At 43.7% G+C, this 14,565-nt stretch overlaps 3 protein-coding genes across 5 annotated transcripts; 1 reads left to right on the plus strand and 2 right to left on the minus strand.

Annotated features, from left to right (window-relative positions):
- Positions 1-438: 438 nt before the first annotated feature.
- LOC108141601 (lysophosphatidylserine lipase ABHD12) lies at positions 439-4,515 on the minus strand. Of its 2 annotated transcripts, XM_017265055.1 has the most exons (6): positions 4,377-4,515; positions 3,999-4,081; positions 3,653-3,686; positions 2,548-2,756; positions 2,087-2,205; positions 439-1,615 (listed from the first exon to the last, which is right to left on the minus strand). In XM_017265055.1, exons 4-6 carry the CDS (start codon positions 2,631-2,633, stop codon positions 585-587), a joined length of 1,236 nt encoding a protein of 411 aa, XP_017120544.1. In that variant the 5' UTR covers positions 2,634-2,756; positions 3,653-3,686; positions 3,999-4,081; positions 4,377-4,515; the 3' UTR covers positions 439-584. The 2 variants fall into 2 exon arrangements, with proteins under 2 accessions (XP_017120544.1, XP_017120545.1); XM_017265056.1 differs by lacking the exon at positions 2,548-2,756.
- Positions 4,516-5,038: 523 nt separating this feature from the next.
- LOC108141597 (ankyrin repeat domain-containing protein 13D) lies at positions 5,039-8,999 on the plus strand. Of its 2 annotated transcripts, none has more exons than XM_017265044.2 (7): positions 5,039-5,267; positions 5,408-5,540; positions 5,604-5,918; positions 6,430-6,746; positions 6,944-7,039; positions 7,102-7,844; positions 8,266-8,999. In XM_017265044.2, exons 1-7 carry the CDS (start codon positions 5,169-5,171, stop codon positions 8,480-8,482), a joined length of 1,920 nt encoding a protein of 639 aa, XP_017120533.1. In that variant the 5' UTR covers positions 5,039-5,168; the 3' UTR covers positions 8,483-8,999. The 2 variants fall into 2 exon arrangements, with proteins under 2 accessions (XP_017120533.1, XP_017120535.1); XM_017265046.2 differs by lacking the exon at positions 8,266-8,999 and adding an exon at positions 7,978-8,188.
- A 16-nt stretch (positions 9,000-9,015) lies between these two features.
- Positions 9,016-13,921, minus strand: LOC108141596 (exostosin-3). Its single transcript, XM_017265043.1, has 3 exons — positions 13,610-13,921; positions 12,571-12,696; positions 9,016-12,507 (listed from the first exon to the last, which is right to left on the minus strand). The coding sequence occupies exons 1-3, from the start codon at positions 13,838-13,840 to the stop codon at positions 9,940-9,942; spliced, it is 2,925 nt and encodes a 974-aa protein (XP_017120532.1). The 5' UTR covers positions 13,841-13,921; the 3' UTR covers positions 9,016-9,939.
- Positions 13,922-14,565: the final 644 nt, after the last annotated feature.

The following is a 14,565-nucleotide window of genomic DNA, read 5'->3' on the forward strand; positions in this document are numbered from 1 at the left end:
GCAAAGTTGTAATTTTTGTTAAGTTAAATGATAATGTCGATAAAGTCATATGTATATGTACAATAGGTGTATATTTGCAGAAGAAATTTGATCAAAATCCTACTCCGTTTTAAAGAACTCTTAAAGTGCGGTTGGCCAAAAACGTCGAATATGCATTCTAGTCCCATAATCTTAACAGTTTAGTTTTTATAATTGTTTATTATTTTCCTTTTGTTCGAGAATAAAAAAAATGTATATTTCAAATTTATTTTATGAATGACCAACTATCGGGTTAAAGATTTTTTGACCAAGGATTTTTTTTGTGGGTATATCTAAACCCTTGGTAAAAAATAATTCTTCTCGTAGCTCAATAGCTCCATAGCTCCACTTGTGTGTTTAATTTCATATTGGGTAAATAAAAATATAAAAGTCACCCTTTTTAAAAGTAAAACATCGTTCTTTCGTGTTCCTTAGACTTCTTTAATTTGTTTGCACAGGGCGGAAATTTTGGAACGTGTTAGAGTGATGGCGGTAAAAAACTAAATTAGAATATTCGTCTAATACATAAATTAATACGGGCTAGAGGAGAAGCCCAATGATAGCGTCTAGTAGACGGCATTCCGGTAGTTTTCCACAAACTTTTGGATCAGCCCCGGCAACTCCGGCGCTCGGCAGAGGTATTTGTGTCCATACTTTAGGCTTGCTCCGAATCGATGGAACTCCACGGGTCCCCAGGAGCGACTTCTTCTATCCAAGGCGATCCTGTACAGCCGATAGCCCAGCAGAAACGGCACCACAACATCGTCCTCCGCATGGATGATCATGATGGGTTGATGGAACTCTTGGATGTGAATATCCGACTCGAATCTCAGCCTGTTGGTGTACATCGGCCTTGAGATGGTGAAATCGAACCAAGGCAGGTGCCTAAAGAGCTTGGCAAACGGATGCAGACGTATCTCATCCCTGATGTTTGTGAATGGGCTTTCGAGGATAACTCCCCGAGGAGCCCTCTCCCTTAAACTGGCTAGCTTAGCACACAGATGCGTGGCCACTCCGGTGCCCAGGGAATGACCCCATACCACTACCGGATTCGAGGTGGTGTTGGCTATATATTCAAACACCATCATGGCATCGCGCACAATGCCTTCCTCCGTGGGTGGCACCGGATCGGAGTCCCCATAGCCTCTGTAATCGAAGGAAAACACGTGGTAGTTGAGCTTCCTCAGCAGTTTGTACACCTCTGATCGGTGGCCACTGCCTCGACTGGCTGTGTTCCCGTGCAGATACAGCACCACTGTGCCACCTGGCATCCGCAGCAATCGCTCGTAGAAGAGCTGCTCGTTTTCGGGCACCACGGCGGGAAATTCTGAGCGAATGGCCGGCGCCAACTCTTTCAGCTCCTGTTCGTTGCCAAGCGCGGTTTCCAGGTGCTGATCCAGGTCGTGATCTACTTCCTCCTCAACTCGTAGTTCGCGCTTAAAGCGACGCACTGCATTGCTGGGGAGGACATGCCATACACCAACCCGCACACCATCCTCGTCCTGATCGTGATCCTTGACGGTGATGTAGAAGTTTCGAGTTGCGTACAGTCCTACGCTCTCCGGCTTGGTGAGATCAAGTCCTTTGGGGTACTTAACTAAAATGGTGGGAGATGCACTTGATTAACTTTAAAATAAGCATGCGATATACGGAAACTGACTTAACATTGTATTATATGCAGTGTTTGGGTGTACCTAGATACTTGTGTCTAGGTAATGTTTTTGATTTATTGGGAAATAAATCTTATGGGAAATTTTACTTAATGACTTGGTTTAACATCTAAAAATAGTTGTTTTCTAATTTTACAAGTTTTAAATTACTGTCTAAAAGTATACAAAAATGTATAATTAAGCTAAGTTAGAAACCTTGTATCTTTTTATCGGTTTTTAATGCCGTTCTGACTAATACACGGTTTTTACATACGTTTGTGATGCTTAAGAACTCGCGTCTTGATTTGATATTTAGGTTAATTAAATCAAAAAATTTGTGTCTACGAAACTGCAAAATCTAGCAGTCAATCAACTATTTTCGAATGTTACTAAGTCATTTAACTTTCTAGTGTACTTACTGAATGTGAGGAACAGGATTCCGCGTTGGAGCGTCACCGAGTATCGAAATATTAGCGGCAGGACCACAAAGATAACGAAAAAGATCAGTAGACACGCTTGCAGAGATCGCAATCCAACCCTACGAAAAATATCAATGGGTGAAATGTGAAATGTGAAAGGAGTTTGTCGAGGGGGTGGTAATAACTATACCTTAAAGTGAGTGAGAATACAACATGGAAAACGAGTGAGCTATGGCAAGAGTGGACGTGATGGATTGGGGACAAATGAAAATATATACATTCGAATAGTAGGCAAAGCGGTTATATACGAAAAAGCGGGAACGGAACAGAGCCGGCGATATTCGCGAAAGTAATGTCGATGTCACGATGTTTAGATTAAAAATCAGAAGAATGGGTTTTAAGTTATATCTACATAAGTAGTTAAACAAGCGCACAACATCGAATCGAGCGTGGATACTTACAGACCAGTTAGCCAACTAAGTAGGATCGTTCCGGGAATGAGTGTGGCAAAGAAAACGGATCTTAGGCAATTATGAAGCTCGTACATTGCGATTGTTTAACGTCCGTTCGGTTTACTGCTTAATGTGTATATAGTTAGCGATATTTCGTTCTACTGGGAAAGCGATTTAACACTGATTGTTACTGATTTTGTGCGTTTTTTTGTGCGGAGCTTTTCCGGGCGAAAAGAGAGATAAACAAATTACTTGGTTAATTCAGATAGTTTTGTTTATTTTTTTTTAAGTTTGCTGGGGAAACATCAGACTGGACGCATGCAAAACCGAACCGGACCCGAGAAATTTTCCTCCAGAGAGCGACCTTTGCACCAGAGGGGTTAAACGCTGACAAAGTGGCGATTTGGGTGAGTGGTTAGGTGATCGGGTGACTACGAATGTATTAGCACTAGGGTGGTTCCTCTTAAATAGACGCAAAAGTAATCTCGGTATATATGGATAATATTAAAAGCAAATCTTTTTAACAATTAAATTAAAATTGTTTGATCTTAATGGATTGGTAAATGGGAAGAGTTTCTTTAAAAAAATTATACTAGGTTAAAGTAAATTTCTTAATCATGTTTTTAACATTTTTTAAAATAAATTTTTACTTTAAAATCTATTGAGCTTTTATGATTTTTTATACAAACGATTTTTAATAAAAACAAATTCGATTGAGTAAGCAGAGATAAGGCACACCAAAATGTTAGTTTTGTTATCACTAAACTTGGATTTTTATTGCGAAAAACATTGTTCACGGCCTATAATCTATTCCGTCGTACCGATTTTAATAATTTTAAAGGTTTCCAAAGATCACTTTCGCTTGTCCTTGAATCACTTTCAATTAAATCGGGCCACCTTACTGGACATTGAGCACTACGGTAATGATAATGGCGGTATAATGATTTCAGATATGAGCGCGCTACTCGAGCGTGACTAATACTTGGCCACCCATAATTTTTCTGGGGGAGTTCAGAAGCGAAAACTACGGAAGCGGATTCATCGGGTTGTCGCTTAATCGGGATCGGGGAAACAAACATATATGTATAAGGAATAACAACACACAAACACACACCTTTTAAGTTGTCGCCGGCGCGTGAAGAGCATAACTGCAAAGAGTGAACAAAAGATAGAGAGTATCAATGAATCGGTCATGAAAGGGTGTCAAATCAAAAGAACCGCCAATTAGCGCAAGAGTGATCGGTTATCGCCCATTGTCTATCGAGCGATACCGCTTCCGGTCTACAAATTTTAATCACAATTTCATTTTTTTCAACTTTAAATGCTGGATAAACGCGTTGAGCTTTGGTCAACGTTTTTTCACAAACTGATGGCTTGCAAAGTTGGCGATTATTGTACAGCAACAAATGCAATAATGCACTTGTGGTCAATTAACGAATAAATTGGCAAATTACTCTTACTTGAAAAGAGAGCTTCTGGTCGTCAGGTGAATTAAAGCTTAGAAACAAGATCGAAAGTCTCTCTACACCAATAGCATGATGACCTATAAATATATATATTATAGAAAACAGTATTAAAAATCAGTTAAGTGGGTGGGCGTGGCAGGGGGAGGTAGCTGTTATTACAGAGCGATTCCTAGAAAAATGTGTATAGGAGGAAGGTAAATTAATTAAGTGAAAAACTACTTTGGGCCACCCCCTTAACCCGAAATGGCCTAATCTCATTAACCCATTAATGTTCACCCACAAACCCCATCTTTTAACTGGTCTATCCATGTTTTTATGTAATTCGTTTTGGTTTGCTTTGAAAGAAAAACACAATTTTCAAACCCAGCTTACCACTCACGCGCCAGCAACTTTCCCACGTTTTGGAACGGAAAAAGCTTTGGAAATCGTTTATTTAGCTCTTTTAACGAGCAATTAAAGGAAATTTAATATTTTCTGCCGAACAGCTGTCAATGTTGTTATTGACTATCGATGGCTGCTAGAGATGGGCAAAGTATTGCTCTCACTATCGCTCTCACGATATCTTTGTTTAGTTTCATTTTCAATTTAAAGAAATCGTTTTAAAATTTTATACTTCGTTTTAATTTTTAAAATTATTAAGGAAATCCTATTACTTTTAATATTAAGAAAAGTACATTGTAGATGTCTTAAACTCTTTCATCTAAGCATTGTAGCAATCTGTGTGTTATTTATAAGTAAATTATTTATATTTGTTCATGTTCATATCCCGCTTTAAGCAAGAAAAATATAAATGCCAGATATTAGTATTGGGCGCTCAAACTAAATTCTTTGCTTTAAAGACAAAAGACAAAAATGTTTATTAACTCTAAGCCCTGTTATTACAATTTTTTTTAAGTTTAAATACAATAATTTTGGTAATGTTTGGGCTAAAGACTGAAATTGTGTCACTGCTAATTATTTCGTCCCTACTGCCAATCGATATATCGCTTCACTACTTATTCGACTACCCCTACTAATCGGTTATCGATGGCCCGCAAACAGTGTGGCCAGACTTTCGCCCCGCGCAGTTTGTTTTTTTTTTCGCGGAGCTCAGTAACAAAAGAAATTGCAATTTAGCCGCAGAGCAGACGGTGCAGATCCAGATCAGAACGGATCCGGATCAGGATGAGGAGCGTGGAGGAGATCAAGGCGGATTACCCGCTACACTGGCACATCTGGCACAACGAACTGGAGCAGCTGCAGGCGGCATTGGCAGTCGACGAGGTGAAAAGAAGGGTGGGGTGCTCCGGGGGGTGGGGTGCTCCGGGGGGTGGGTGTGGCCCCGGGGGACAGGTGCTAATTGAATTAGCAGGGTCCGGGGAAATGGCACGGCGATAAAAACCACTGATTCCGTCACCTTGCAGACCGATAAGGAGAAAATCGATCCCCGCGGACGCACGCCTCTGATGCTGGCCGTGCGACTGGCCAATTTGCCGTGTGTTAAATGCCTCCTGGCGTCCAAATGCAATGCCACCTATGAGCACGAAGGCTGGTCCAGTGAGTACACCCTCATCGCCTCCAGAAAGCAGTATTAATTCTTAATTTCAAACCACATCACAGTTGTCCAGGAAGCCGTCTGTACCGGCGATGTGGACATCTTGACGGCCATCATCGAGGTCCGGGATCTGCAGCGTCATGTCCAGCGGGTGACGCACGTGCCCAAGCTGCTGCAGCATCTCCTGGACGCCCCCGACTTCTACATCGAGATGAAGTGGGAGTTCACCTCCTGGGTGCCCTTGATGTCGCGTCTCTGTCCCAGCGACACCTACAAGGTCTACAAGCGGGGCGCCAACGTCCGGATAGACACCACTCTCCTGGGATTCGACAACAACACCTGGCAACGGGGCAATCGATCGTACATCTTCAAGGGAGCCAGTAAGTGGAGATATCGGTCAATATAATGAACATACTCTTTTAAGGGATTCTCCACAATTCAATTCTTTAAAACAAAACAAAGTCTTTTTAGTATAAGTCGATGGTATAAAGGACCTGAAAAAAAGGACCATCGCTCAAAAATTCCATTAAAATAAGATTTCAACCAATAAGCAGTCCTAATCAAATTTAATTTCTGTAAAAATAGAAGTTTCTCAGACCTAAAATTAGAGCTAGTATTTTGCTATCAATTAAATATTCCTTAAAGCAACCCTCAAAATAGACGTTCTTTAGGTAAATCAATTAGCACTTTCTTTTTTGTTAGAAATAAGCCTAGTCTAATATTTGTTTTTCAATAAGGTACTTTCTTTAGTTTTAAGATATGCATTTCAGTGTTTAAAAGTTCTAAAAATCCGAAAAAAAATATTTTTTAGCTCAGTCAATTTCAAAGAAAGATAGCTTTAATTCAACTGATTTCTGAAGATAAAACTCATCCCCTTAATTTCCTTTGCAGAAGAAACTGCCACGATGATCGAAATTGATCACGACACGAACGAGGTGATGGTGGAGGAGATGAGCAGCGACATCGGGGACATTGTGGCCATTCCGCCGGCTTTGGGGACCGTGAGGGCCCGCCTCAATGCGCCGGTTATCACGAACAACATCGAGATGGACAAGATCAGCTTCGAGCGCAACAAGTGCGGCATTTGGGGCTGGCGGAGCGAGAAATCGGAGGTGATCAACGGCTACAACTGCAAGGTGTACGGGGCCAGCAATGTGGAGTTTGTCACCAAGACGCGAATGGATCACCTAAACGAGGAGCAGATCAAGGTAAGATTTTTGACTTTCGTTGCATAATTTATTTTGTGGAAACTATTTCATTGGCGCTTCCTTCACTTGACGATAGTTTGCTAATTGCTAAAACTCATTGAATAGTAAAGAAACTGAATCATAATGCATATCTTAGGAATTTTTATGAAAAATATATTTTATTTACTATTGATTTTTCTTTTATATATAAATATTAGAACAAAACAGCAAGGACGCCACTACATAGTCTGCTGGGAATTGCCGACGAGGACTATGTGTCCCCCGCTGACGCCGCTGCGGCACTCAAAGATCGCGTAGGTTTCAAAATTCTATTCCAATTTGACCTCCGAATTTACAGAATCTCAATCCTTTCCAGACACCCTCGCCTCGTTTGGGGGAAGGTTCCATTGCCGGCGTTGAGAATGGAGGCAGAACCTCTCCAGCGCCGGGAACGCAGAGCAACGGCAGTTCCGCCTGTGCGTCGGGCACCAGTACGCCCAAGTCTTCCGTCACCCCAGAGGAGTATTTCACTGCGGAGGTGGATCTTCACGGAAGGGACGTCGGCGGTCCCAAGAACCTGAGCACAAAGGTGCAGCGCTTCAAGGCCAACTTGTGGCTGGCCGAGGAGCATCCCATCCGACTGCAAGAGCAGGTGCTGCCCATTCTGGACCTCATGTCCACCATGGCCAGTCCACATGTGGCCAAGCTAAGGGACTTTATTACCATGCAGCTGCCAGCCGGTTTTCCCGTCAAAGTGGAAATTCCGCTCTTCCATGTCCTCAATGCCTGCATCACATTTGGCAATGTCTTTGCTCTCACCACGCCCGTGGAGCACGTGGCCACGCTGCAGGAGCAGGATCGAGTTACCTGTCTGGTGGACGATCGCTGCTTCGATGTTCCGGCTCACTACACAAACAGGGGCAGCGATGTCCGTCGCCAGATGCCACTCGACGAGGACGATATGCTGCAGTACGCCATCGAGCAGAGTTTGGTGGAAACAAGCGGCGCCTGCGGCGTGGACGCCAGGGACGACGACAAGGTGGACATCTGGGAGGTGCTAAGGGGCCAAAACGTTGTGGGTTCTGATCTTCTGCCCGAGGACGACGAGCAACTGCAGCGGTAAGTCTATGGTATCATTTTGCCCTTGCAGAGTAATTATCATTTAGATGTAATCTTCTGCAAGGGCTACAAACTATGCATGATTAGGTTGTTTAACCAAAAACTAACTAACACCCTCAATGGTAACCGCTAGTGGCCACCGCTTTTCCTCGCACTTACTGTCCCCCCATCGCCAGCAGTACGGGCGGTATTCGCCCTCCCCCAAACACCATCCCCAGACCTTTCCCCACTCGCAGCTCCAGTTGGAGCCACAAACACGTGGGCGATCTGCCTCGGCGGGTGCGCAATTCAAAAACGATTTGGGCTACATGAAGAAGATCTTCAAGTAGTAGCAAGTTCCCACTTCCCCCCCTCCTTTTGTATTGCTAGTTTTGATCCAAGCTTTGTGTGTTCTTGTGCCCTTTTCCCTTGTCGATTGCAGAGTTCTACAGGAGTCACTGCTGGGCGCTCATGCGAACCTTCAAAGTGGTTCGCCAGCCTCCGAGGACGACGACGACGGTGGATTCCGGTATGTGGATCCGGATTTGGCCATGGCCATGCGACTGTCGCAGCAGGAGCAGCGAAAGTTCGAACTGGAGCGTCAGCAGGAGCAGGAAATGATCGAACAGGCGCTGAAGCTCAGTCTGCAGGAGCACTAATGATATACACCAAGCAGCGATTCCAAATTGAAGTTCTTTTGATTTCTAGTGTAAACTTTGGACTAAGTTGTATAAATAATACGAGTACTTTAAGTTCCCCCCTCGCCTCCTTCTCCGGCCCCCTGTCCCCCTGTCCATGTTTTGAATTGTGATACAAGCGGGACACAAAACGGGAAGCTGTCGCCTGGTCTCAACTCGTCCACTCGCAACCGAAGGATCCACCCTCTATACACCATGTATCCAAAGTAGTCCTCTTCTAGCTGTAGCTTTTGCAAATGTATCTAGTATCGCGTAGATACTATCTTAAAATTAAGTGCGTGTGGTGGCGGATAGATGTCGTACGTTTGCCGACTTCCAACCGTTTAATAAACCACATGTGTGCGTGTCCTTAATCTGTATTCACTAACCAACATTAACCATAATTTATACTAATCTACAACCATTCACATCATGCGCATGTAAGCAGTCACCTTTTTTGTGTAAATGAAGAAAATATATGAAATAATCATCAGGAAAACACGACTTTTTATACATATTCTTGCAGCTTCGTTTATTAAGCACTATATACAAAGTCAAAATCGGTACACAACTTACGCTAATTAAGCAAACACAGTAAAAAGTCTTAGAATCTGTTTTGGTATCCTATACAGCTTGTCTTCCTAACACTATTTCCCTAGATTTCGAAAGTGTAGTTCAGAAATCGACTGATAGATAGTCGTATAAAGCCAAGCGAAAAGAGTTCATTATCAAACAAAAGCAAGTTGTGCAATCATTATTGGCTTATCTGCGGTTATACTTAGGTCAAAATAGATTATATACATTTACATATTGGCTTGTTCAGGTTTTCACAAATGACAATTTTTGTTCGATTTGTAATCTCTTTTTTTGATACTGAATCTAAAAGATAATTTATTTGCACAGAACGTGGATGGGTATTACTAATTAAATAAGTGGTTTCCTAAACTTTCTACCTAAAATGTATAGTTTTTAAAAGTAATTGCACGGGTTTGTTTAAAATTATAAAAGATAATTGTTAAGAAAAATGTTAACTTAATTGCAAATTGGCACCACATGCCGACTCATTAGACATTAACTATTCAAAGCTCAGTGAAGAACACTATTAGTGAATTTAAACATAATACATAAGTGAAAATTACAAATGAAATCTATTGAGAAAACTTTAACAAAATACAAAACAAAATTACAAATCATACAGATATTTAACATTTAAAAACAATCAAATAAATCGATATTAGCTGCCTTAGATTTAAGTGAGTTTGCAATTTTAGAGACTTACTTTAAGCGCTAAAATAGAAGATGTGAAAACCAGAACACGCCTGCTAAGTTGTGCTTACATCTAGGAGTCATTCAGCTGGTGATCACTTCGGTTAGGTAAGTGAAGTGGCCGCCGTTGTCGGAATAGGGTTTTTGGGGGTTGATTGGGATAGGGATTACGACTAGATGTACTTGAAGCACTTCTGCTTGTCGTGCGGGATGCGGGTCTTGAAGAGAATGGAGTCCGCCCGGAACTGGGTGTTCAGCAGGGGCGTATAGCCGAACACCCGGCTAAAGAAGTTGATGCACTTGTGTCGCTCCTGGAAGTGTGTGTCATCCTCGCTGAGCGAAACCGGACAACCGGGGCAGCGGAATGTCCACCTGGAGGTCACTTTGACGGGTGGCTTCCTCGTTATGTGCGAGACGAGGAAATTCATGGCAATGTCCTCGCAGTTCATGTACTCATCCACCTTATCCCTGATCGCCTGCGGCAGGTGGTACGTGTACAGGTAAAGGTAGTATTTGTGGACGAACGCCGCTCCCGTCAGCACCATGCTCAGTTCGCAACTGTAGTTGGAGTTGTAGTGCCACTGCCCGTTGGGGTTGCCCAAGTCCCAGGCATGATAGCGTCCTGGAAAGCCGACAACCCTGTCGCGATGCTCTCGCCACACCCGGAATCCGAAGAGGATCTCATCATGCCGCAGGTGGGCATCATCGTCGACGGAGAGCACCGCTTCGGTTTCGATGACATCGAAGGGCAGGAAACGGTTGTTAAGCGAGTTCCTGGGAGCACGGAGCACTGCCACAGGAACTCCAATGTCCGGCCAGCGTAGATCATCAAGCGGAGGCTTGGGTGAATTCCACACCACCACCACTTTGTGCAGGTAGGGCAGACCATACAGTCTGCCAAGTGAATCCATCAGCACCTGTTCCCTTTCGTACGTCAGCATTACGATGGTGAACTGCTCCCGGGGATAGTTTCCACCCAGAGACTCGCCAAACTCCTTGCCCGCTCCTCCCAATCCCTTGCCTATCGGCCGGAAACCAGTGTGCGAGCCCATGAACTTGGCCTCCGACGGCATCGCCGGATCGAAAGGCAGCTGTGGGTATAGATAAAAGGGGTCCAGCCAATCGTTCCACGCCTCTTTCGCCTGCATCCTCAGTATGGTGTAGTTTCGCCGATAGGCGGGACTTGGATACGGCGGTTCGATCGGACCCAACGACTCCTCCGGTTCCGTGTCCAAGCCCACGGGCGGATCGGATTTCAGCGGTATAAACGTGCTGTTGAACACACTTTGCGCTATGACAGCGGGCACTGGTCGCGGCGGAATGCCCAGGCGATCCCGCAGACTGGCAATCACCGTGTCCACGGTGGCCTGCACGGAGCTTAGGTAGCGCTCCCAGACGAGTCGCCCCTGGCGTCGCAGCAGCAGCAGATCTGCATCCTGAACTGCTCTCAGGAGAAAGTGCAGCTCCGTTATGCGAGCTTTTGGCAGGAGAAGGGCTGATCTCCTCCAATCCAGCGTCTCGGCATATGGCAAACGCAGTTCATCTGCGCCGAGGATTACCGGGACGGCTCCTGAACGGAGAGCCTCATATATCCTGGCCAGCATTAGCGTGGAGGACACTCGGCCATCTAAGGGGGGTAAAATCAAGGCAAATGTGGAGTCCTTGAGCAACTGACGACGCGAAGAGTCCGATCCACACAGTGTCCAATCTGGCAGGGAATCGCCCTCCAGTTGCTCCGTCGCCGGGATGCACTGGAACTGCAGGACAAACCGATCCTGTGTGGCTCCTTTGGCCATATCAGCCAGGTGCTCCAGAATGAAGGCATCCAGGGGATTCTTCAAGCCACTTTGCTTGGGCCTAAGTTCTCCCTGGTAGCTAAGCAGGTACTTCCTTCTTGCGGGCACCATTTCCGCGCACTCCTGCCACACATCTCCGCCAGGTGGTCCCAGAATCGGGGGCACAATTAGATCGTATCCGGAACGGAACTGATCCCGCTCAAAGGCACTCTGCACCACAATGGCTCGCATGGTGTTCTGCTTGTAGAGGGGATTCGTGCGATGCGAGGTGAGGTCTCTTCTCGCCAAGTTGAGCAGCACATGGTTGCGTCCATCGCCGCCCCAATAGGGCAGACTGTACAGCTTGTCCATGTCCACGGGGCAGTCATTAGCCTGGCTCGGAGTGGAGGGCTGTTGGTGCTCCGCCTCCTGCGCCGCATAACGATTGTTTCGCAGGAGATCCTGCTCGAGGAGTGCCTCTCCCACCAGCACTAGATATATGCAGGCATGCTTGGGATCCTTAACTATGTGCGCATTGTAGCCCAAAGTCTGTTTCAGCGTGGTCTTCAGGAAACCATCGATATCGTAGCCCTTTCGCTGCACACTATGCTCATCGGGATCGTACAGATAGACTGGAAATCCGGAGGTTAGACTGCATCGCGAGTGGTTGAAGCAATTGTGCATCTCGCAGCTGGCTGCCATTCCCCCACTGATGGGATTCATCCGTCTAGGCAGTGTGTTGGGCAAAAGGGAGCGGGGCAGGGCCAAGTCAGGGGTATTCCGCTGAACGGCCTCCCGCTGGGCCACCTGTGCCTGCTCCACCGAGATCTTCAGCCGCTCCAGTTCCGTTTGCTCCCGCAGGAGTTCCTGTTTCAGCTCCTCGATCTTCTGGTTGTACTGACTTATGTCCGACTGCAGCTTCTGGCGACGGGATTCCAATTCGCGCAGCTCCACGGACACAGTGCTCTGGATGGAAGCAAGTTAGCTACAAGTTCTGGTTTATTCTGCTTTCATTTTCCCAGCACTCACCTTGATTCTGACCATCTCCTCAATGCGCATCTTCAGATCTCCTGCCCGCATGGCACTGAAATCCTCGTAGGCATCCAAAAGCGGTGAACTCCGATGAAGATCCAATGGTGGGGCATCTTGCTCAGCCTGAAAAAAGTTTAGTTATTATTATCAAATTTTAAAGGGATTATCGATGATGAGTTAATGTCTTTGACATACTCTGATAACGTTTTAATGTAAGCTAAAAGAATACACCTGGGGTCAGGGAAATAGCACTTACAACTTTGTAGTTATTTCAATTAGTTGTATTATTTCTTATTGTACTGAACATTAACGGAACATTATTAAGCAATTATTTCCGAACTCGGAAATCTATAATACTATTTAATTTTAATATTTACTTGATGTCTTAAAGTCAAATCAAAAAAAATAGTAATACAAATGAATAAATTCGTCTAGAATTAAAACCAATTTTGGAGCACCTATTTTTTGCCAATCCAAGGGTTCAAAAATAGAATAACCCCTAATTATCAAGCATTTGGCGACTTCAGATAATAATATTATTATTATTATATGTTTTTGATTCTACACATTCTACCAACTTAATATTTAAGCAGTTTCAAAATCAGACCTGATCTCAGAATTTTAAAAATGTAAGAAATCAAAATGCTTGAGGAGGTCCGTTACATATTACAAACATATAAATTATGTTTAAGTGGGTTGTGAACCAATATTTTGAGTTTTTAACAAATGTTTAAGGTTAAATTTAATTATAATTTATGATTTATTTATGAAACATTTTTGCAAATTTTTGTTATTTGACTAGATCGTAACAAAAAAAATTTTTGCCATTTAATGTTATCTTGAACTAAATTCATAGTTATGTATATTAGATTAAAACTATACTCGATCAACAAGGATTTTGGACATTTGATATGAGCCGATTTAAAGTAATGACCTAAAAACATGACCTCTGCAGTGGCACATATGTATGTAACTCCCCCACTGGAGTTCACCTCCTGCTCCGATCAGATAGACATAGACCATTCAGGATACCTACGCTGAGGATGCGGTACGCCAGGCAGGATGCGAGGAGCAGGAACATCAGGAGCACCGCTGGCAGCTTATAGCGCCGGAACTGGCGCCACCAGGACGTCCGCTGGGCCATCGGGTGGCGGATTTGGGCGGTGGAGGATGATGGGGCACTGGCGTCCTTGCCGCCGCCACTGCCACTGCTGTCCAAGGGGTGGTACGCCTCTCCGGAGTGGCCAAGGTCGTACGCCGGGGACATGGCATCAGCTTCAGCTCGCGATCTCACCAAAATAACGCATTTATTTACACTTCTACGCAAGTTCCTTGCGTTTAGTTGGCAACGCGGTTCAGGGATGCATCGCTATCGCTGGCATATCGTAAGTCATCGCACGGCGACATCTATCGGTGTCTATCTGTTATCGGCTTAGAGCGCCAAATACAAATTTCCATTTGTAAGCATTTTTTGAAATTAATTAATAAAAACTAATTTAGGAACCTGTTGGGAAACAATAAAAATGCTTTTGTCGTTCAGTAACATTTAACTGCAATATCGCTTTACTCAAAATTTAATAACACATACAAAATACTAAAAAATTAAAAAAAAATAGTTTAAAAAATAAATAATCATTTTTTGTATCAATATAATAAATTAATTATTTTTATTTGAAATTGGTTAGCTGAGTAAAGGGTATCTAACATTCGGTATAGCATAGCATAGTATAGCTTTCCTTCTTGTTTTCTTATTTATTCATGCAGTCCCTTTCTCCTCTTGAGTCAATTGGTGTGCGATAAACACCATCAAGTCCAGGCTCTTAATTTTGTTAAATTTTATTTGTAATCGGAAGTACAAATAAAAACTTAATATTAAAATATTTATAAAAGTTTGCTGTATCTATATGACATTAATTAAAAAACACAAATAAAACAATATCAGAGCTTAAAAGTATGTAATTTATAAATATATTTTTTACTATTCATGATCTG

This window comes from Drosophila elegans, unplaced genomic scaffold (assembly GCF_018152505.1).
Source record: "Drosophila elegans isolate 14027-0461.03 unplaced genomic scaffold, ASM1815250v1 contig_133, whole genome shotgun sequence".
Taxonomy (NCBI): domain Eukaryota; kingdom Metazoa; phylum Arthropoda; class Insecta; order Diptera; family Drosophilidae; genus Drosophila; species Drosophila elegans.

Excerpts from the sequence above, each read along its gene's own strand:
- LOC108141597 (XM_017265044.2), top strand. The coding sequence starts at position 5,169 with ATGAGGAGCGTGGAGGAGATCAAGGCGGATTACCCGCTACACTGGCAC. Across the intron at positions 5,919-6,429 it reads GTACATCTTCAAGGGAGCCA|AAGAAACTGCCACGATGATC; the intron begins GTAAGTGGAGAT and ends TTTCCTTTGCAG. Across the intron at positions 7,845-8,265 it reads GACGACGAGCAACTGCAGCG|AGTTCTACAGGAGTCACTGC; the intron begins GTAAGTCTATGG and ends TGTCGATTGCAG.
- LOC108141601 (XM_017265055.1), bottom strand. The coding sequence starts at position 2,633 with ATGTACGAGCTTCATAATTGCCTAAGATCCGTTTTCTTTGCCACACTC. Across the intron at positions 2,206-2,547 it reads CTTAGTTGGCTAACTGGTCT|GGTTGGATTGCGATCTCTGC; the intron begins GTAAGTATCCAC and ends TATTTTTCGTAG. Across the intron at positions 1,616-2,086 it reads AATCCTGTTCCTCACATTCA|TTAAGTACCCCAAAGGACTT; the intron begins GTAAGTACACTA and ends CCACCATTTTAG.
- LOC108141596 (XM_017265043.1), bottom strand. The coding sequence starts at position 13,840 with ATGTCCCCGGCGTACGACCTTGGCCACTCCGGAGAGGCGTACCACCCC. Across the intron at positions 12,697-13,609 it reads TGGCGTACCGCATCCTCAGC|GCTGAGCAAGATGCCCCACC; the intron begins GTAGGTATCCTG and ends AACTTTTTTCAG. Across the intron at positions 12,508-12,570 it reads AGGAGATGGTCAGAATCAAG|AGCACTGTGTCCGTGGAGCT; the intron begins GTGAGTGCTGGG and ends GCTTCCATCCAG.